Source organism: Salvia splendens, chromosome 6 (genome assembly GCF_004379255.2).
Source record: "Salvia splendens isolate huo1 chromosome 6, SspV2, whole genome shotgun sequence".
NCBI lineage: Eukaryota > Viridiplantae > Streptophyta > Magnoliopsida > Lamiales > Lamiaceae > Salvia > Salvia splendens.
The window spans coordinates 32,832,543-32,856,012 of NC_056037.1; the positions used below are offsets into that span (position 1 = coordinate 32,832,543).

The 23,470-nt window shown below is 31.7% G+C and overlaps 2 protein-coding genes across 2 annotated transcripts; both read right to left on the reverse strand.

Annotated features, from left to right (window-relative positions):
• Positions 1 to 14,837: 14,837 nt before the first annotated feature.
• On the reverse strand, positions 14,838 to 16,248 carry LOC121809659 (probable strigolactone esterase DAD2). The gene is made up of 2 exons (XM_042210408.1): positions 15,630 to 16,248; positions 14,838 to 15,415 (listed from the first exon to the last, which is right to left on the reverse strand). Exons 1-2 carry the CDS (start codon positions 15,998 to 16,000, stop codon positions 14,986 to 14,988), a joined length of 801 nt encoding a protein of 266 aa, XP_042066342.1. The 5' UTR covers positions 16,001 to 16,248; the 3' UTR covers positions 14,838 to 14,985.
• A 1,311-nt stretch (positions 16,249 to 17,559) lies between these two features.
• On the reverse strand, positions 17,560 to 20,050 carry LOC121809144 (protein FAR-RED IMPAIRED RESPONSE 1-like). The gene is made up of 2 exons (XM_042209686.1): positions 19,984 to 20,050; positions 17,560 to 19,814 (listed from the first exon to the last, which is right to left on the reverse strand). The coding sequence occupies exons 1-2, from the start codon at positions 20,048 to 20,050 to the stop codon at positions 17,560 to 17,562; spliced, it is 2,322 nt and encodes a 773-aa protein (XP_042065620.1).
• Between the last annotated feature and the right edge of the window lie 3,420 nt (positions 20,051 to 23,470).

Sequence of the window (23,470 nt, forward strand, 5' to 3'; positions counted from 1 at the left end):
TTCTCTTTATTCTTGGTTTTAAAATTTTAATCCATGGTAAACTTGCAATACTTGTGCGACCCTTGGAGTGTTTTGATAATCTAACTTTAAATATGGGATTTATATAATTATGACTTTTATTATCTACGTTATGTGTTCCAAAATGTTTAGTAGTCGAAACAATAGACTACTAAAACAAATTGTGTAGTTAGAAGCTAGAATCTTTTTTGTTCCAAAATGTGTGGTAGTATTTGTTCAAGATTATCTAAACAATAGACTACTAAAACAAAATGTGTAGTTGGAAGCTAGAATCTTACATGGCCATTTAGAAAGTGGGTTCAGATGAATTATTTGTTTTTAATATGAATTTAATTTAATGCAATACCAAATCAATGTTACTATTAGTTAATGAATATGGAAAGTGGCTCAGATTATCTTTTATGATAGAATATTGTTCATGTCTATTTAGGTGGTGAATCTTAATTTCCCTCTAAGATTAACCAAGTAAAAGACCTTTTCGTATCATGAGTTTACCATAAATAAAGAAAAAGGACTCTATTATGTGCAGTTTATAGTACTCCATGTGATTAAAATAACTTCTTCCCATTAATTTTAAAATTAGGTTTTACATAATACTCCTACCAGCTTAAAACATATTTTTCAATATATCGTTAACGGGAGGGGAAGGATGCCGTGGTGAGGCAAAAACATACTGTAAAAAAAATGAGAGGAAGAAGGCTCGCCGGATGAGATGTGTCTCATATCAGAAGTTCAGCCGATCACCTAGGTTGCGGTCCGACAACCCATCCTCAACTCCCCACCCGAGCCGCACCCCAAACACCCCCTCCCTTCCGGATCAAATTGGGACCCATTATGTAATTAGTTCACATTGCAAGGTAGATAGATATTTTAGTCAGGTTTTTCACAATGTTTTTAATTAATTCAAACGAGGTGCATATACAAAATTTGGTAGTAGCATTTAGGGTTTCCGAATAAACATCTTCCAAATAATTGGGAACACATTTATGGTTGCGCATATGACATTAAAAACTGTTTTGCTATCAAATCCGAGGAGAAAACAGATCTTTGTGTAGTGCCACCTTTCAAGTAGAGTCATGTACATGTGGTATGGGACATTAAAACGTGGCCATTTACTTGCCTTCCATCTGAAAAAAGAAACAAAAGAAATCCCACTAAAACACTTTTAACCAAATAGTACTAATAAATTAATTAAAGCAATAGTATATAGTATATACTCTTATTAGTATTTTAAAAGTCAGACTGTATCGATGGGTTCGGCTGCGAATCTGTCTTAGCGACAAATCATATTTAGTGTTTTATTAATAACATTAATATGTTATGTTAAGATTTTTTAATCTAAATATATATTCCAATGTTCTATTTACTATATTTTAGTAATATTTATCAATCAATAAATTTTAATATTGCCATAATATATACTCTCTCCATTCCATAGTAATTGAGACATTTCTTTTCAACACGAAAATTAAGAAAAATTGTGTTAGGTGAGTTAAGTAAATAGAGAATAAAATGAAAAATGAAAAAGGTAGAGAGAAAAAAGTAAGAGAGAGTGTGGAAAATGTGTTGACTTTTACTAAAAAAGGAAATAACTCTATTACTATGGAACGTACCAAAATGACAAAATGACTCTATTACTATGGAACGAAGGGAGTAATATTTTAGGTATATATTTATTAAATATATATATAAGATGATGGGCTAAGTTTACCAGATTATTATTAGATTAAGTTTTTATTAGTTGTTGTGATTTTAATTAGTAGTCTTCTGTTTTTATTTTATATATTTGGCTTATATTTCTCAATCTTAGAATTTTCATATTATATATCGTTTTAAATATTAATATGCTTAACTATTACTCCAACTATTTGTTATATTTGATACTCCTAGTATATTTAGTTTGATACTCTCTCCGTCCCACTTTAGGAATCCCGATCACTTTTGTGCACTCGTTTCATAAAAATGATAATAAATAGTTAAAGTGGAGTAATGGTAAAGTGGGACGGATGGAGTATTAGGCATTAGGCATAATATTAATTAATGATTCTATCAATTTTTAAATTAAAATAAACAATTCTTAATATTGAAAATTATGTACGCATAGTATTATGAATAATATTAATGTACGTGTAGTATTATGAATATTAATTGAACTTTTTCCAATTATGTACGTGTAGCATTATGAATAATATTAATTTAATTAATAAATAAAAATGGGTATTATATTAAATATGGACTATCCCACTAATTATAATTAACCAAATATTAATAGAATTAAATTAGGTTATTACTCCACGCTGCGCTTATTCTTGTACGTTTTTTTGTCTCTATATTTTAATTTCTCTTCCTTCTTTTTTTCAATTTTGATAAATATAAAGGGATTTGTACTTGAATGCGATAAATCAAAATCTGAAAATACTTTTAGTGTAAATCTAAAGATATGTATTTTTTTCTTCAAAAATTTGTAATAGGATTGGTTTTGTTGTATTGTTGGGAGTATTTTTCTACTGTATTTTACGTTTTGCAGTATTGTTGTAGATGGTCTAAGAAAATAGAATTATGAAATATCAAAATTAATTTTCATATATAGAGTCAAAGCTCATGATACTAATCACCGAATCTACTAGTAGTTTCACCATCAGAGATTTTATTAAGAAAGACGAATATCTTATCTTTTTTTTTTTGAGAAATCATACACATCGCAATTACACAGACAACATAACTAAAAATGCGCACGCACACGAGTACATATCACATGCCATCAAATCATCAATACAACTATTCAACTTCTTACTTCTATTGACATGAAAATGGTTTAAAAATTAAAACCTAACACATACCTTTACATTTTTAGGACCATTCGAAAATTTTTTATTTTTTATTTTTTTATTTTGAGAAATTTCACATACCACACACGAGAAGTTGAAACCTAGCTTGACTGATTGTCATCCCTAGTTTAGTTCAACTATGTTATTGTACTGTTCCATGGCGTATATGACTTGTGACCATATTATGATATTATCAGTATGAGCTACAACGTTTCCTATTTTTTAAATTTACTGATTAAATGAGCAAAGATTCAATAAAAAAAAGTAATAATGTCATGATATAAAATTTATTTAACTTTGAACAAAAAGTTAAATAAACGAGATCATGGGCCAGTATATATTAAAGGGCTAGCGGTCCATAAATATGACTGAAAATCGAGAGCCCAATAAATATGTCAGGCACTATTTAATTGTTTTGTCAATCAAGCCCGTTTACTTTAGTTAAGCCCATTTACTCTTGATAGAAATCCATGAGTTCCATCTTAAAACCAATTGGTGATAGGAGGAGAGACCCATGAAACTTATATAGTGGATTAAGCTCTTTGTGTACACCGATATGAGATATTTTTTATATTCATTTTATGTTTCAATTGCCAACAACTCTGATGTTTCTCATTACTTTGAGCCTTTGACTATGAAATCATTCGAATCAATCAAAACCCATTTACATTAATATTTTTCATAACTCTAGCTATAAAATCATTCGAGTCAATCAATTTCAAGGGACACAGTCGAGTGGCATGAGACTTGTTTATCCATAATTAAAAGGCCAGAGGATTGATTTCTGTTTAATTTTTGGTTATAGAGCAACCTTAAATCTTTTATTTCACCTTCGAGGTGCCTACAAATTAGTTACACCGGTGGATACCCTTGATCTAATAAAAAAAATCATTTGAGTTATTGATTTCATATTTTTTTCTCTCTTGAAAGGAGCAGCATGTTTTCGTTTTCATTCATGTCAAAATTAAAATTTGAACACATTATAATCAATTGATCAAGATTGGTTTCATCTCATGTTCTCAAATTGATGAGTGATGAGAGTGAAGGTCATGTTTTGATAGTTGTTTAAAAACAAATTCAAGGCATGCAACCTCCAGTCATATTTGATTTCCATCCGAACTGGAATTCGTAAGAAGCATCGAAACAAATAAAAATCTATTTAATGTCATTCAAAATACATTTATTTATGACCGGTAGTCAGATTGAGATTACCAACTGTGATGATTTATTTGATTTTGGTGAATTAGATGTATTTGATATGAAAGATCAAAAGAGCATTTAGACAATAATTTGTATTTAGGATAAATTGCACTTGGAGCATCCACAATAGCGGACTAGCCGACGCCCTAGCCACGAGCGTGCCGTTAGGGCGTTCAGCTAGTCCGCTATTGCGTTAGGCTAGAAGGACGGACGAAAAACTAAAGCCCTAGAGCTAGGGCACGGACAAGAGAGGCTAGCCGATTTTTTATTTTTATTATTTTTTCTAAAATATCATATTCTCATTTCATTTTTTTTCTATGTTTTTTTCGATCCAATTCATTTCGTTGTTGTTGTTTTTGGTGTTTTTTTTCTCAGGAGGGCTAGGGCATCGGCTAGTCCTAGTGCTAGCCTATTACTGGGCTGTGGGAAGTCCTGATGATGTGGCAGAATGTGGGAAGTCCTTGATGATGTGGCAGAAGGTGTTTTTGGCTAGTCCTAGTGCTAGCCTATAGACTAGTCCGTGCTATTGTGGATGCTCCAGCAATTTCATTTCTAGATATAATATCATTCTCGGTCATCATTAAAAATCTTTTATTTTCTGTATAATCCAAGAAAATAATTTGTACAAAAATCATCTTCCAATTAATTATTGCCCATTCCCTGTCATATCCCTCGTAAAGAAACAACAAAACAAAAAAAGGGGGGAAATATAAGGATCATCTTCGAATTAATTTAACACAACAAAATATAGAAATCGGGACGGGTCTAACTGGTAACACATGCAGACAAATTAAACTAACTGCAAATTAAAACAATTAATAGAATTAGGATTAATCTTTATATGCTAGTGAAACATGCCTAACAAATATAAATATTAGTAATTGATAAAAAAAAAGTTAGCTTAATAGTAGTAATACTATGTTTTTATAGACGTAGAGAGGTACACGATTCAACAAAAACATCCTAAAAACATGGTGTACAATCACGCGTGCATTATGGATTGCAATTATGTTCTCTCCATATTAAAACAATCATTAGAACTATGAATTATCCACCCTCTAATAATCCATCATTACCTCCCTTTTAACCCAATTATATCCTATCCATATTCCAACAATTGTTTAATAAGTGCCTCATTTCATTTTTTTATAAAGATGAACAAATTATCATGACTTATAATACACATACATATTTTGCGATATTTTATTTAATATATATTCTTGTGTTTCCACTTAAAATACATTGTATTTTTGCTATCGTTCTCAAAATTTTCTCACAAAAGTAAGTATGTGTAAGAACGAAAAGGGCCGAAGCCAATATCCATTAACATTCTAAATAATTAGTCCATTCCCTTTAAAAATATACTTAGTAGATTAGTAGTACATCTTATTTTCACACATATATACCTTGTCAAAAAGTAAATAGTAGTACTTATTCTTTAAGATAAGTGGAAGGATGACAAAATTACTATCCTAACCACCTCCAGAAGTACTACTACTACCTTTTTAATCACTTTTGATGGTATTGCAAAATTGTCAAAAGAGAGAGAGAAAAAGGAAATGAAAATGAGAGATGTATTTTATGAATAACAATTAAAAGTAGATTAATGGAAACGTAGGTTTATCTTAATGACTGGCTAGAAAAAAGGTGATTTGTTAATCTATTTTAGCTGCCTATATAAAATTCTATAGTACTTACGACGTGTTTGACAAATTTATCATAATTTTTTGCATTATATCTCACCGTTTCTACTTCTTAGTTCTTCTTGTTTTAGGTTTTTCATAAATTATCCATGCATACTTTGTAATTTTATAGTTTTAACTTTAAATAAAATATATACAGAGTACTTTATATTTTATAGAAGCATCATTCTTGTTAGTTCATTTTAGCAATATTTGTTTTGCTTTATATTGATTCTGATGCCCTAAAAATTATTATTGATGTGATTCATTTTACATATCTATTTTCTTTATACATTTAAATAAATAAATAAAATTACAAAGTAATACTACTATAAAATTTTATAAATTATGATATAAAGGACTATTTAGTAAATTAAAATTAATTTTGTTCCATTTTGATACTTTATTTCTAAATAAATATCATTTATACGAATAGAATCAAACGTTGGTCATTTAACTTAAGCAATATTCGTTTTGCTTGAGCATTGGTGGTTGGAGCTTTAGATATTGCCTTTGCTAGTAATTTGTCCGATCTTGTTGATTTGGATGTATGTTTAGTTTGCGTCTTGGATTTTTTGTGCTTTCTCTTGTTGGCCTTTTGCTTCTTGAGCTTGATTTATTCACTCATTTATAGGTGGTTTTAGTCTTTAGTTTAAAAAAAAAACTATATTTTCATGAAGCCAATTATTTTTTTTGATAAAAATAATGGCTTAAATCAAATAATGGTGAGCAAGAGTCCAACAACACAACATAGCTAAGTCCAATAAAAAAAATCTAGTGCTAGAAGAGATCAAAAAGCAGATAAAGAAGGGCACACACCACACAAATCAAAACCATAGAGCAAACAAGGTCATGAATAAAAGCACTACATAACAAACCGAAGGCATGGAAATGTAACATCTTTAGTCTGTCTTTAATTGCACCTTTGGTCCTATGTTTGTTATTAGTCCACCCTCTAATATTGATAAAGTTCTTATACATTTATCCGTGTATGAAGAGAAACTTTAGACACCATCCTTTGATCCACGAACCCAGCCTTCACAATAAAATCTTCTTCCCAACCACTCAATTTTGGACCATCTTCTCATATTTTGTTCATAATTAAGCCACAAGATCTACCACATTGTCACATAAAAGAGGAGGCTTCATATCAAATTTGACTAAAGTTGCATCCATGTAGCTGAGAAAGCATGAGATTGGGTCTTTGGACAAACAAAAGGATGAATTCCAATAGCCAAAACAAAAATACCACAACCCGCTTAGTTCATTGTAAATTCATTAACTTATACATCAAATACAAAATTACAAAATTCATTTTGTAATTCCAATAGCCAAAACAAAATTACATCGTAAATTCATTAACTTATAGTACATCAAATACATACTTAATATTCAAGATAAAAAGAAATTCATAATAAACAAAGTCAATATTTGATATTTTATAAAATAGCAGGGAAAAATATAATAAAGTGAAAAGGATGTGTAGAAAGTGAGAGTAGAGATAAGATTAATCCAAAGGGGGTTGAGTCATATTTCATGAAGACATTATTGGAACATTCACATCCACACCAACCTAAGGCTGTGTGATTGTACGAAATCTGCACCCGCATATGTACTCTTCTTCTTCAACTTATATGTGTCCCTACATCCAATCCTCTATTTTTCATTAAAAAAAATGATTTGCTATTACAAAAATCCTTCATATACAATTGAACATTTATGTAGGTGGCCTTTGATAAATTTTATTGGAAAAGATTGTCTCTAAGTATCTTTTGTACGAGTATTATATAAGTTTTTTTTTTGCTATGTTTCATTTTTTGTAATTATGTTTACAGAAAAAAGTGATGTTTTGTTTGTGTGGCCACGAAAGTTTTAGGTGGAAAGAAATTGACAAAAACCCTAAGGAAAACAAAAATGAAATAATGGCAAGAAACTAAAAAAATGTGCGAAAATATTTCACTCATGGACTGTTCTTTCATTATTAAAATTTATCAGAAATCTTGTAACTCTATCATTTTTGTAAATCATAATTTAAATTTTTTGAATAAATAGATTTCACATTGGATGGATAAGCTTTTGTAGGGACCATATTTTCATGAATTAAGTGGTCAATTGGTGATGCAACATATCGACGTGACACATAAATAAGTTAGGAGGCGTCATACATCTAATAGGAATATTTCGATGTTTTATGTGTTATTTTAATTAATATGAGTAATATCGTTATATCAAATTAACTAGTGATAATCACATTAAAAATATCACATAATTTAAAAGTTTAAATTAGGAGAGGTAAAAATTAAAGGAAGAATTTTTGTGTGTGTGTTGGATTCACATGTCTCGAGCCACGCAACATCCACGCAGCATGCAGTCATATCCACATAATATGACACGTAAAATTCGACACAATTTATAACTTTAGAGCATGCACAACACTGTCTTAGCTTAGAGCGGAGCTCGTGCAGTAGGCACGGCATGCCGCATCTCTTGCAGGCGAGCGCCACTCATTGGAACGGATTCACGCACCCAACCCACGTGGCGGGCCGTGGGCAGGGCGTGACACCCACTCGCCCCCTGCGAGTGGGCATCATTTTTTCACAATTTAATTGTTTTTTAAAAGAAAAAAATTAGAAAAAGAATTCAATTTTTTCCCCACTTCCCAAAATATGACTGTTGTATGACTTTTTTTCTATTTTCTTTTCTTTTTTATCCTCAATTCATTCAAATTTGGCAACGAGTAGTGGATTCCACTAAAATTTGAATTCATTGGCTTGTATTTTCTATTTTAGGATTTAAATTATGCCATTTTAAAATTTTGATATTTAAATTATGTAACTTTTAATATTTTAGGAATTTCTAATGTCATCTTAGATTTTTTTAATTTTATTAATGAATTATTTTTAGTAATTGTAGTTTTAAGATTGAAAAAAGTCCTAGCTTAAGCGAGACATTTACGAAAAGAGTACTATTATTAAAAAGCACGTTTAAACTTTTTTTCAAAAAATTACTTTCTCACCTTTTCAACTCAAGATACTCACATTTAATATTCTTAGACAAATACTCCGTACGATATGCAATTGTCTATATGCTGGATCACGTTAGGGTAATACTAATTTACAGTAATAACTAATAACTTTCAATTTTGTGTATTAAAATTATCAACACAAAGATATAATTATATCAATACAACTAGGGGTGAGCAAAAAAACCGGAAACCGAATATCCGAACCGAACCAAACCGAAATTTTGAAATTCGGTTCGGTTTTTTTCGGTTTTAAAAATAAAAAAAATTCGGTTTTTCGGTTCGGGCGAAGAAAAAAACCGAAAAACCGAAAAACAGAATTATATATATATTCTATTAATTTAATATATTATATTATATATAATATATATATATATATATTCTTTTAATATATTCTACTATATAATATATATTATATAGTAATATTAATTTTATATTATTTATAAATATTCTATTAGTATATATAAAATAAAATAAAATACACATATATAAATATATTTATATTATATTTATTTTTTTCAGGTTTTTCAGTTTTTTTTTTTCAGGTTTTTCGGTTTTTCGGTGTTTCGGGTTCGGTTCGGTTTGGATTTTGAACTAAATTTGGTTTTTCGGTTTTGATTCGGTTTTGGCAAAAAACCGAACCGAAACCCGAATGCACACCCCTAAATACAACATGTAAATTTAAATATCAACACAAAGACATGAGTTTATCAACACAAGAAGATTGATAAATTTATGTTCTTTGTGTTGATATTTTTAAAATACAAAATTAATATTAGTTATTAGTTATTACTGTAAATTAGTTAGTATTTAATCACACACATGTGCTTTTATTTATTAGTTCAACAACATATAATCAGTGGCGGACGCAGAAAATTATTTTAGCAAGGGCTGCACTGTATACTACATTCATCTACGATAAATAGTTTTTTTGATCGTGGATGGTACTAGGTTTGATACAATCGGTAAAATAAGAAAAAGATAGAGATAAAAGTGTTTGAAATAGTGTTAGTGGAAATTATGTTCCACCTTAAGGAAGAAAAACTTATCATAGAGAATAATTTTGATGAACGAATAAAAATAGAAAAACATGTCATTTTTTCGCAGGCAAATATAATGTACAATGCATAAATATTTTATAGATAAAAATAAATTAATATATAAATCGAAATGTTTTGTGAATTATATAATTTAGATGAATATTGCGATGAAGAAGTAACCCTATTATAAGATATAGAATTGGTTGAAAATTAAGCTGTAAATTTAGAATTTTGGTTATGTTTCATATATAAATCACATTTAAAAATTAACATAACACATTTATCAAAATTAGTTTAGACTTGTTAATTTGGGCTCAATTTTTGATGCACTACTTATTAAATGGTTGCTTTATTATTAGTATTATACTAGTTCATTTTCTTCATCTTCTTCGCAGCGGCGGCTACCATTAATTTTTCTTTGACTTCATCTGCAATTTTTACTTTATTAGCAATAGTTCAGCCCTTCCAACCATAAAACTTTCTAGGATTTAGTCTCTAGCATCACTCAAATGGCATGGGCTTGATACATAGGTTTTGAAAATTTTTTAAAAATTAGAAATAGAAAATTCAACAAAAAAGCTTCTTGGGAGGGGCTTAAGCCCCTTGTCTTGCCTTACTGTGTCCGCCAATGCATATAATACCTTCCCATGTATCTTCAAAATAAGAATAAAGATAAATATACGTAATGCATATATAATATTCTCAAATTTAAAGTTTAATTATATTACAAATTAATTTTGTTTTTAGTTATAATACTTATTATACAGCAATATGAAAGAATGATATGTAAATTTTATAACAAATTTTCAAATGATTTCTAGCTTAATTTGAAATGATTATATATTATTCAATTAAAACAATAGCTTTTTTTAAAAAAATGTTGATATTAATTTAGAATTTTAATATTTTTTTTATATTGTTATAGAATGATTAGCATGTAATTATGTATAGTACTACATTCGTCCATGAAAAATAGGGCACTTTCATTTTCTGCACTCGTTTTGGAAAAATAATAAATAGTTAAAGTGGAGAGAAAGTAAAGTACGAGAGAGAATAATGTAGAGATCTATACATTATTCTCTCTCGTACTTTACTTTCTCTCCACTTTAACTATTTATTATCATTTTTTCAAAACGAGTGCAGAAAATGCCCTATTTTTTGTGGACGGAGTGAGTATTTATCACGATCCATATTTTAAATGAGTTTTTTTTTGTTTGATCATAGGTATACTGAATCACTTTTTGGCGTAATCCGATTAATCCTGCTCGATCGGGTTTGTGGACTAAGGCCGAAAGTCTCCCAACACATGGTGAGGTTTGAACACGTGACCTCGAGGTCACCACAACTCGTTAGTAAATGTGGTTACTTTTTTAAAAGAAGATTTGTAGACAATTCTAATTAAGAATATTGCCTATATTTGGGGATATTTAAAAGAAAAGTTGGCCATATAACTACTATGTATTTAATGAGGAATAAGTAAGTTCTTTTTTCCCAATGAAATAGCTCAACTCAAATAAAAGCTTACACCTTCAAAATCTTCTATACTTTTACTTGAGTTTTAGTGTTAATCTATCGATATTGATTACCATATGAGTATGAAATATGAATTGATTTTGTCATATGATGATTAAGACGAAACTAGTATATTTTCCCAATAGAATGAGACGAAATGGATGTAGCAATCAAGTGCATGCGATATATTTATACTTATGGTATGTAGTTGGGATGTGGACCAAAATGTCTCTTTATCTTTTCAGCTGTGGTGATGTTGAATGTCTCCTCTCCAATTAAAACTTTTTTTTTGGATTTACCATCAACTTCATTCGTCTTAATTAGAACTAAAATGACTTTGTACAAGCTTCATTATTCGTACTATAAGAAATTTCTTAGTAGTTTAATCAGTTACATGGAAATGAACGAAACAACTAAGGCTGAAACAGATTATAATCAGGTGGCATATTCTTTTGTTAGATCATTTTCAATTATTTGTGCTAAATTTAAATTTAGTTTTAGTATATATTTATTAAAAAGTAGTAGTAATTTTTTTTCTTTTTTTTCTTAGACTCAAACTTTACACCATTTTTGAGTCTATCTCTTATAAATTTTTGCAATAGCTATAATATATACCCATATTTGATGTTGTTCCGTAGATTAACACAAAAATTGGTTTAGGTTTTCTACACTAAAAATGAGATTTGTTGTATCTCCAACAATTTACAACAAATTCAAACTTATTTTCAAGTATATGTCACACTTCCAATTCTAACCGTTTAAACCAAATTAAAATACACCATTTTTAGTATGTCTTACAAAATATTTGCAGTAGCACTACAACACATCCATATTTAGTACTAGTATTGTTTCATTTAGGCTTGGAGTATAACTGGAAAGTATATATACTAAAAATGAAACTTAATGTATGTTTGAAGATGGTCTTAGATCTTCAATTAATATTTAAGAATCAAATTTCACTGTTTTCTTTTTCGAATTAAAATAACAATAAATTTTTTTTTCAAATGTTAATAATGAATCTTTAATTCTATCATGCATGTGATGATGAGTCAAACTGTCGACCTATTAAAGAAGGAACGTCATACCGAGTAAATTGTGATTCATTGACGTCTTAAGTTGTGCCTTGTTTAAACAAAAGCTTAATAGTTACTCACCAAATCATATAAGAGTGTGCATTCGAATTTCAGATAGAATTTTCGCCAAACATGAACCGATTAAGAAATATAAATATGTACATATCACAAAAATCCTTAAACTACCCGAAAATTCAAAAGTATTATAACTATATCATAACCAAATATCCAAGACAATAATAAAATCGAAATATATGTTATATTTATTAGGATCGAAAATATTTAAATAAAATAATTTATTCAATACAATAATAAAAATGTAATTTTATAAATATAATTCATATTTTCAAATGTTTTAACCAATGGCGAAGCCACGTTGAAGTCGGGGTGCCCATGGTCCCCCCACCAATGCAACATGTGCTTTACATGTTATTTCAATCGCACAGATGGATGTAGGGGCCCCGTCTTCTATCTGGATGCCCCGAGTTTGAGACCTCTTCGCTCCATATTCATTTTGACCTCTTCGCCCCATTATCCTCTTCTTTCAATTCAACTTTTCTCTCTTTTCGTTGAGTACTCTCTCCGTCCCAACTAAGTTGAGACATAACTTTTGGGCACGAAAATTAAGAAATTATGTTGAAAAATAGGAGAGAGGAATAAAGTAGGAAAGATAAATGAAGAGTAAAGTAGATAGTGGAATAAATTAAGAGTGATTGGATGTTTTATTTTTTGTTAAAAAAAGAAATAACTCAACTTAGTTGGAATATCCCAAAGAGAAATACGACTCAACTTAGTTGGAACAGATGGAGTACTATTTATCCTCTTCTTTCAATTCAACTTTTCTCTCTTTTCTTTCTATTTATGCATTATAGCGTGTACTTTTCCCTCTTGCTTTCTATTTTTTAGAGCATAATATTTTTTCTCTTTTACACTACTAATAATGTTAATTCAAAATCTTTGTCAATGTGTTATAGTTTTCTTCTATCATTATACTTATAATAACAATTAAAAATATTATTCTACTCTACTAGTATTTGTTAAAATATACTCTCTCCGTCCCAAAATATTTGTCATTTTTTTCCATTTCGGTCCGTCCCACAATAATTGTCACACTTCATTTTTATCATAAATGGTAAGAGTGTCCACATTAGGGAGTCGCGGCTCCCTATAGTGGAGGACAACCAGAGCCGCGGCAGGGGGGGATAGCCCATGGGCGCGCCAAGCAGTCGGCCTAGCCGAGGCTCTTGGGCGCGAGCCGCGGCTCAGCCCAAGTTTCGAATTTTTTTTTTCTTATTTATTTCTTATAAATATACCCATTCTTTCTCAATTTTTTTTACCTCATTCCAATCTCCACTCTTTTCAATTTTATCTCAATTTTAATTTTTCCCTTTCTATAATACAACGAAGATTTGGTTTTAATTTATTTTCTTAAATTATGCATTTTTTTAATTATTATAGTCCGATACTTTTTATTCTAGTTAAATTAAAATATACCAATAATGAATAAAATAATTAATTTGTGGTTTGGACTTGTCCACTATTAGGGTAGACAAGTTTTTTTGTGGCCCTGGACAAGTTTTTTTGGCTTTGGCCAAGTTTTTGTGGCTTGGGCTTAGGCATGACCATCCTATTGTGGACACCCTAAGTAGGTCTCACATTTCACTAACTCACTTCACTCACATTTTATTATAAAATCAATATAAAAAGTGGGTCTCACATTCCATTAACTTTTCCAACCAATTTTTCTTTATATTTCTTAAAACTCGTGTCCACAATAAGAGTGACATTTATTGTGGAACGGAGGAAGTATATTATTATTTATATTTTCTATAGTGGACGTCAAAACATCATAAAAATTTATTTTCATCCATTATACTTACGTAAGAATTGAAAATGTTGATTATTTCAAGCTTTCAGCGTCACCTACATCTAACAAACCCTATATCTATTGACCGTAACTTGGGTCCCCCATCTTTAAAATTCTGGCTCGCCATTGATTTTAACCAATCTAAATGGTGCGTAAAACTTCATTTATATTGGTTTATTGAAATTACATATTGGACCTTATATTCACCACTCCTATAGACTGACTAGTCTATGAAACAGACTAAGGCCAACTATTGTTTCCATTCACTTTGTCTGGTAACGAATGTGGTATGGACCATTTGCTTTGCTTTTAATGTGGTAACAAATTTTGGTCACACAGTTTTATCGTTCTATAAAATCTTATCATAAAAAACAAAAAGACAGAAAAACACAGGAATCAAGTTGTGGGCCACCCACAAACTGGGGATAACTTACTTAAATCGCAACAAAAAGGTAAACCAGATAGATACCTTGCGGCGACGGTTCCTTTCTCATGGAAATAATGAACGGTTCCTTTCTCATGGAAATAATGATAAACTCACAAACACACACACAAAAAAAAAAAGAGTAAAAAAAAAAAGATTAAGAAGCGAAAGAAAAAGGAGAAAAGAGGCACCACTTCCAATCACGTGACAATCACATGGGTATTGTAAATCCTTATCCAAAAGAAAACATTGCCTTAATTTAGAGTCCACAATTATTCGCCAACTGTCCCTCATTTAATCCTCCGGATTATCACCCGTATTATCTAGGCAGCGCTCGCCGGAGCTCCTGCGCTAGCAGATTGGGAGCGGATAGGTGGGGCAGGTGGCCCTCGATGTTCAGCATGTGCACCGTGCTCCGATCTCCGAGGTGATTCTTCACGTACGCCGCTACCGACGCCGGCACCGACACGTCCTTCGCCGTCTGGATTATGGAGCACGGCACCCTCACCAGCCCTAGCACGCCGCGGAGGTCGCTGTTGAACACGGTTTGAGACACGAACAGAGTTATGTCCGGCCTCATGTTGAACAGCGTCCGGCTGAACTCCCTCACCGCCTCCGGCACGTCCGCCCCCACCGCCAGCGGCGCGAATCCGTTCACCCACGCCTCGTAGTTCGCCTTCATCGCCGAGAACACCTCCTCGATCTCCCCCTGCTCGAATCCCCCGTGGTAATTGTGATCGTTTAGGAATCTGCAGAAATTTTCAACCAGTTACAGTCTAGACTCTCCGATTTTTGCGGAATTGTTTTTTTTTTTATTAGGTCATTTAGTAATCTGCAGAAATTGAACCAGTTACCATCTAGGTATCGGGAATTATTTTGAAATTAGGTCGTCTGCAGAAGTTGAATTTCCAAAATTTGGGGAAAAATTATGAAATTAGGTTTTGTGAATATGAGAGATATGACCTAGGGGAGAAGCCGACGAGGACGAGCTTGTTGAAGAGCTGGGGGCGTTTGATGGAGGCGAGGATTCCGATGGTGGCGGAGACGGAGTGGCCGACGTAGGTGCAGCGGTCGATGCGGAGGGCGTCGAGGATGCAGAGGAGGTCGTCGACGTAGGCGTCGAGGGAGGTGTAGCGGCGGAAGTCGAAGTAATCGGGGTTGACGGTGCCGGCGCAGACGAGATCGAAGAGGACAATCCGGTGATCGTGGCGGAAGAAGGGGAGAATGCGCTGCCACGCCGACTGATCGGTGCCGAAGCCGTGGGCGAGGACGAGGATCTTCTCGCCGGAGCCCACCACTCGCACGTTCAACGCCTCCAGCAGACTATGCCCCATCGCCAAAAAAAGGAAATAAAATAAAATGATTTTATAATTTAGTTTTGGTAGTTGAAAAATGCAAAATATTTGAAAAAGATATTGGTTTTTGTGGAGTATGGAAGTGGGTATTTATATTGGGTGAAAGCTAACTAATATCTATGCATCTCATCCTCTCTTCATTGGATGAGTTTTTCATTTAATTTTTTAGTATAGTAAAGTGAGGTGTGACAGACAGCTGAATCTAGAATGTGCATTTTTTTGTGGTCACCAAGTTATATTTTTTCTGATGTAGACTTTATACTAGGAGTTTTGGACCCATTCACTTATATATAAGTATTTAATATAACGATAAAACTGTGTGACCAAAATTTGGACAACCAAAATTCTGGTTTAATATAAAAAAACCGGTTTATTTATAATGTCCGATTCAATAGTAATTGCATTTACTTTGTTGCCCTTATAACAAAACTTTCCAAATTGGCGCCTGTTTTTCTTCGTTTTCCCTCTCTCTCTCATTTCATCTTTCCATGATTATTGATGTTAATGCCAACTGTCCAACACAATCATCCATATCTATATCTCTATTTCATGCGTTATTTTTTCAATTTTTCCTTCACTTCCATTTTCTTCTCCCCATAAATTGCAACAACCACGTCCACAATTTTCCTACTTTATCAGCAAAAATCCATATTTATTCGCTCTCCCCTCTCTCTCATTTCTTCTCCCACACCAATGGCAACAATTCATATATATTTATATACTCTAAGATTTAGTTTATTTAAGCAAAATAACTAAAAGTGTTAAAATTTATAGTAATAAAACCAAAAATATTTTTAAAAAAAGTGGTATTCTATTATAATAAAGATAAATATATATAAACTGTAAATACATAACAACCCTAAATTTTAATACTCTGTATGCCTAAATCAGTTTTGTTCACGTTGATTTTGTTATTGGTTATAATATAATTTGATTACTAAATTATCCTTAAATACAAAATACCTAAATACTTCAATGTATCAAATCTGCAATTTCAAATATGCAAATTTATTTGAATCAACATATACGGTAGATGAAAAATTTTAAATTTACATGAAAATTTGTTTTCATCACATTTCCAACAAAATTCAATGAAAAAAGGATGAATTTGTTCATTCCCATTAAACAGCCAAACTTAGGATATTCTTCATATTGAATGGCAACAATGATTAACGAACATAAAATTATGGTATATTGTAAGCAAATACTAATTCCCTTAGTTTTGAGTCAGTTCATAATGCAGAAAAAATCAATCATATGTAAAAAACATCAAGCACTTCAAAGGAACATAATAAAACTTTAGATACATTCTTCCAAAGATAACAAGACCAAATTACTTAAATTCTGATATCAATAACATATGAAAAAACAAATGTTTCACAAGATGGATTTCCAAGACAAAATAAATTGTTTCTGTCAAACTAAACAAAGCATATCAGAACAATCTCAAAGTAACTATTTCAAATTCCATACCACCAACTAAACTCGTGGCAATATAATGCATATGCCACATAGTTATAACACAAAATATAGGAATATCAACTTACAGAAGGACCACGAACTCCACTTCGACCTCGACCACGACCACGGCCACGACCTTTCCTATTTTCAGCTGGATCTTTAAATCGAGCAGTCCTTGGCCTTCCTTTGCGAGTGACAACAACCGGATCTAAAATGGGAATATTACCTGCATCAATTTCTATTGCTTCAGATGTATTTTGGCTTCGAAGAGAAATTGTGCCGGCAGGTTTCCATCTCTTAAGATCTCTTTGAATTTCTTTGAACTTATCTTTGACAAAACTGATTTTCTCCTCCGAATCGATTGCCAAATTGCTGCATTTTATAAACTCTTGTTCCATCTCTTGAAATTGTTTATACTCCTTGGACATGTGTGGATATGCACCCGCAAAAGAAATGCTAAAATGTGGCCTATATACATCCTTCCGCCATCGCCGTAAAATATATCTTTCGCTGACATGATCAATTTTTTTGAATACCAAAACCTTCAATATATGACAGCAGAAAATACCTTTGTTCTCGAATTTCTTGCAATTGCAATCAAAATAGCCCCCAACAGGCCGATGCTCAACCATGAAATGTAGCTCGTTGGGAGAGGGATACTTGCTCGATGTACGTGTCTCAGTAATATCATATCTATCCATTGAGCTACTATCTGACTCCAACAAAATGAGATTGCAATTCCAAATCTTTTTCACTTGTTTCTGAAGAAGCTCCATGATATTATTAGTGTATACCTTAGCAAATTGTGATTCCCACTTAAACTCTGACACACAAGTGATAGGCCTGCACTTCGTCGAATATTCAGCTTGAAGCTCTTTTCGAATCTTATCGACGATACAAATCTCATATTGCTCAACAAAGATTTTCAAAGTACTCCTCGAATTGATGTAATTATCGAAGAATGCATGCATTGACTCACTTCTTTGAGTCGACATCATGCCAGCCCAAAAGATGTGCTTTGAGTATACTGGCACCCAACTTTGCCTTATTTCATATAAGTTTTTTATCCAACTATTTTCATGTAAGTTATACTTAACTTGAAAATCGAGCCAATTATTTTCAAATTCCGGAATACTAAAACTGCCATGTATCACTCGATTGAAATCTAAACAAGCCATTTCAAAATTAGCGATACCTCTGAATTTCTTGGAGCTCTTCGAAACAATATGCCACAAACAGAAGCGGTGGATACTGTCAGGCAATACTTCTCTCAATGCGATCGTAATGCTTTCATCTTGATCACTCAAAATTGCCGTCGGTTGAACACCTCCCATTGCGTCCAGCCAATTACTAAAGAACCATTTGAATGATTCTGCACGCTCGTCGCTCAATAGACAACATCCTAATAGAATGGAGTGGTGGTGATGATTAACCCCCACAACAGTTCCAAAAGGCATATTGTATTGATTGACGAGATAAGTCGTGTCAAAGCTCACGACGTCGTGGAAATCCTGGTATGCAGCCCTACTCCGCGGATGAATCCACATGACATGGCGAAGTCTAGAATCATCACCAATATCGATCAGATAAAAGAAGTCTCTATCATTTTGCTGCAGCCTCTTAAACATCTTTTGAATGGCATTAGCATCTCCATCTCCTAGTCTTAGCCTCCGCATTTTGTCAACATGATTTCTGCAATCTCTCGTCGAAGCTCCTAAATTAGATGGCCCGCCGGCAAGAACTTCCATCGTTCTTACACTCTTACATAACCTTGATCCTGCACGGTCATATGCCTCTAAAAGGACCTTCAAATGAGTTGTCAGGTGCCTATGTGCCGGCATAAATTCAGAAAGTTGTGGCTCTAGATCGTGGTTATGCTCATTGCAAAATGTTGAAATCTTCCAATTGCCGTTGTCCTGTTTTATCGCATTCAAACGAGTAGGACAATTGATTTTCTTAGTGTATTTCTTTGCATTTGGCTTTCGGGCCCTTCCGCATGAGAGCAAAAGATACTTATCACTACGTGCAGTTCTTGTTATAATACTAAATCCCTTTACCTTCGCAAAAGCTTGATATGTTGCAAAGATCCGTTCTCTACTTTCAAACTCTAAACCAGATTGAGGCCCATTTTTCATCAACTCTTCACATGCATGCTTATCAGCTCCAAATAAATCTTCTTCATCCTCCATATTCTCATCTCCATCTTCTTCAATTTGGTTTGAAAGTTCATAGGAATCTCCATCGTCTTCATTCATAACTTCATGCTCCATGCTATTTTCGCTTTCGGCGGAAGATCCAAAAAGTTCATGCATCATATCCCTTCTAACAGCATCTATAATTTAAAAAAAAAGTTTTTGCATTAGCAACAAAGAGGACAATACCAGAATAATCTTGTGTCTCATTTCATATAAAACTTCTAACACATAAACTCATTATTCAATCCCGTGTCTTATTTCATACATAAAAGTTTAGACTAATGACAACGACAACCATAAACTTACCACCAGTTGAAAGTGGAGTCTCCGGGTTCGCATGATAATCTTGAGTCGAAGTTGTTGGGGATGCCATTCCTCACCTCACTGTCCAGAGACAAACTTCTTGTGAAGAAATTTAGCAGATTCCAGAAAAAAAAATAAGAATGGGTGTGTTATGGAGTTTTAACTTTCTGTAATAGTGAAAGAAAGAAAAGGCGGGAAGGAAGTAGAAGGCGGAGCAGATTTTATTTGCCCGCTTTTCAATGAACATTGTTTATTGATTATATTTGAATAATTTTATTACATGGAGTAGTTTTTATTTTTTAATTGTTTATATTGGTCTAGGAGTATATTAGAAAAATCATCGTTTCTTCGATTATTGAATACTTGAATTATGATTAAATTCTGTGCTAATTCATGCTCATATTAAATTATATTGTTGTAGGAGTATATTATTAAAAAATCGTTGTGTTTATTTCATATGTATTTCATTAATGAATCTCAATTATGTGGAATTACACATTAATTATTCTCCAACGTATTTCTCGAATATAGTCCCTTATGTATAGATTTTAGATCTATGGAGAGGTATTTTCGAAAATATATTGTGGTTCTTCTAGTGCTACTGTAAATCAAGAAAAAAAAAAGTTGATTCATATTTGGACGAGATTGAAATTAATACAAAATTTTACAAATAGTTTTAATCATGTGATATATTCTAAGTCGTTTTTTAAATATGGATATCCGTATGAATCTACTATCGCTCGCATTGAAAGATAATATCCCTTAAATTATAATGTATTTTTATAATATTAATTATTTAAGGGAAATTGGTATCTAAAACCATGAATTTTGCCTAAAATTTGGTATTTCCCATGAACTTTGAAATTGGTATATAATATCATGAACTTTGCATTTTGTTTGGTATTTCCCAAACTCACTCAAATAAGATATTTTCATCAAAATCTTATTTTCATCAAGAAGGATCTTCCAGCCTATTCCCTGTGGTGTTAACCCAAGATAGCTCAAGCGATGTTTAATTCAGTTCACTACTATGTTCTAAGCATTTCGTTTATTTTGATTTCCGTCGATGTTTAATTCAGTTTACAATGTTCTAAGTAGTTTATTTTCTTCTCTGGACTTATTTTGTTTTCTGCAATATGATTTCAATATCATCTTCTTAGTATTTGTCCTATTTAATGTAATTGGTGATCTTCATTATGTATATTCTGCAATGTGAAAGTCTCCATTTGTTTGCACAGTAATTTTGAGTTAAAATTGATGGAAATATCATTCCTCAACTCCAATAAATCAAGGATAAAAGTTTAAAAACTTGGTGGATGTTGAATTAACCCCAACAATTAATTAAGACTTTAATCGAACACTTGGTGTGCATATATCATTCTGCATTAATTAAAGAAGAATTTAAATAATTGGCTATTTATTTTATACTAGTATATTCTAAGTGAATTTTTATTTATTTTCGCTTATCAGTGTATTTAACTTGTTTCGTCCCATGACTAGCAATTTTTTAACTTCAATTCCCGTTATTTTATCTGCCATTTTGTTTTCCTTTAATTTCCATGCTTCCTATTGTGGTGGGGCCTTCAATTTGTAGATATATTTTCTCATCACTAATATGAATGAGAAATTGTTTTCAATAAGAGCCCAAAGAGGGAAGATGACCAACAGATTTTGAAGGAGAAAAAATCGTAACAATAGACGAAATAGGAATATGGAAATAGACGAGAGAGAATATTTATAAAAACTTATACTCCTAATAAAGAGAGAGAAAATTAATGATATAAAGCAAATTCAACGTAGATTCTCAACTATTAGTTACTATATTCTTACCCCTAAATAATGTTTAACCAAAATGAAATTTGCGCCCTTTCCACCAATTCTGGCATTGCGCCATGATTGAATAAGTGAAATTAATTATTTTGATATTTTGATCAAGCACAGTCTGTCATCAAGATTGACTGATTTTGCAGTGAATACTGATATATTTATGTTGTGTTAATATTTTAATGTAAGTTAGGTTACTATTGACTGATTGCATCTTACTTTGATTTAATTAAAATTTTATACAAGATATCTCTTACTTTAATATATTAAATAAATATATATTCTCCTACAAGATTTAATCTCACAAATTTCGATGCTATTTAGCAATGCAAAGTAGATATTCATCAAATCAATTTACCAAATTTAAATTTATGAAATTAGATCAAAAAAATAATCACATGTTCCTAACTCATCTATTTAACTTTTTCTCCTTTGCTTTATAAAATATTAGAGTTTTTAGCTTTACTCACTATATCATGAAACAAATTAAATTTGATATACGATATACTAATAATTTGATTTTAAGAATTTAATAATTTGTAACTTAATTCTCTACTTTTCAAAATTAGATTTTTTAAAATATTGCAGTCTGAACTTCACAGAAAAAAACCTCTTCAAAAAATTTATAATACATTGATATTATTATTGCTTATTTCAAGCATTATGGTTGTGTATTAGTGTACCTTCAGATAAGCTTTGTTTTGCTGCACATTCAATATTCAAAATCATAAAATAGTAAAAGTGCTAAAATATAGTGTACGCAATATTTTTATATTAATATATTAATTAATATTTTCATTTAATTTAGGTTAATATATCGTACATAATAACGTACATAGTGCTACTACTAAAAGATCTAAGTGTACGCAATATTTTTATATACTTATATACTTCCCATGTCCCATAAAAATATGTGCACTTTCCATTTTCGTCCGTCCCACAAAAGTATGTACATTCCATTATTTAATAATATAAGTTCCACTATCCACTAACACTATTTTAACTACCATTCACCTCCTCTCTCTTACTTTACCAATTTTTTCTTAATTCTCGTGCAGTCCTAAATGAACATATTTTTTTAGGACGGAGGGAGTATTATTTTAGTTTACTAGTATATCATAGGTAGTAAGATATACGTTTTCTTTTCTTAGCAAAAATTAGGAATTTTAATAACAAATTAGATGCTATAATACTTAATTTTTAATTATATTTTATATAATATATTAAGTACTAATATTTTTTAATGTATTTTAGGTTAATAAGTACTCCGTATATCGTAACTAGTAAGATACACGTTTTCTTTTCTTAAACAAATTACATGTTATGACACTTAATATTTAATTAAGTAATTCTTTCCTTTCTCAACTCTCAATCTTCTCTCTCGGCCTATCCCTTCACCGATCTTCTTACTCTTCAATTTCCGGCAACAGATCGACGCCGCCACCGCTCTTCGTGCTTCAGACCTCACCCCGCCCGCCCCTTTCATTTTTCTTTTTCCCTATTCGCACTTTCTCTTCTCTTTCCCTCATTCCTCAACTTTCAATTAGGGAATCTAGGGTTTTCTAACCTCGCCGCCACGGCGCCACCCACCATTTTGGTATGGTCCTCCGACGTGGCGGAGTTTTGGCGGTGAAGAGAGGTGTCTTTACCTTCTTGAGCCATTTTC

Bases quoted from the DNA above. Each gene is read 5' to 3' on its own strand.
- LOC121809144 (XM_042209686.1), bottom strand. From the start codon at position 20,050: ATGGCATCCCCAACAACTTCGACTCAAGATTATCATGCGAACCCGGAG. The intron at 19,815-19,983 runs GTAAGTTTATGG...TTTAAATTATAG, and splicing joins GACTCCACTTTCAACTGGTG to ATGCTGTTAGAAGGGATATG.
- LOC121809659 (XM_042210408.1), bottom strand. From the start codon at position 16,000: ATGGGGCATAGTCTGCTGGAGGCGTTGAACGTGCGAGTGGTGGGCTCC. The intron at 15,416-15,629 runs GTCATATCTCTC...AAATTTCTGCAG, and splicing joins CTCGTCGGCTTCTCCCCTAG to ATTCCTAAACGATCACAATT.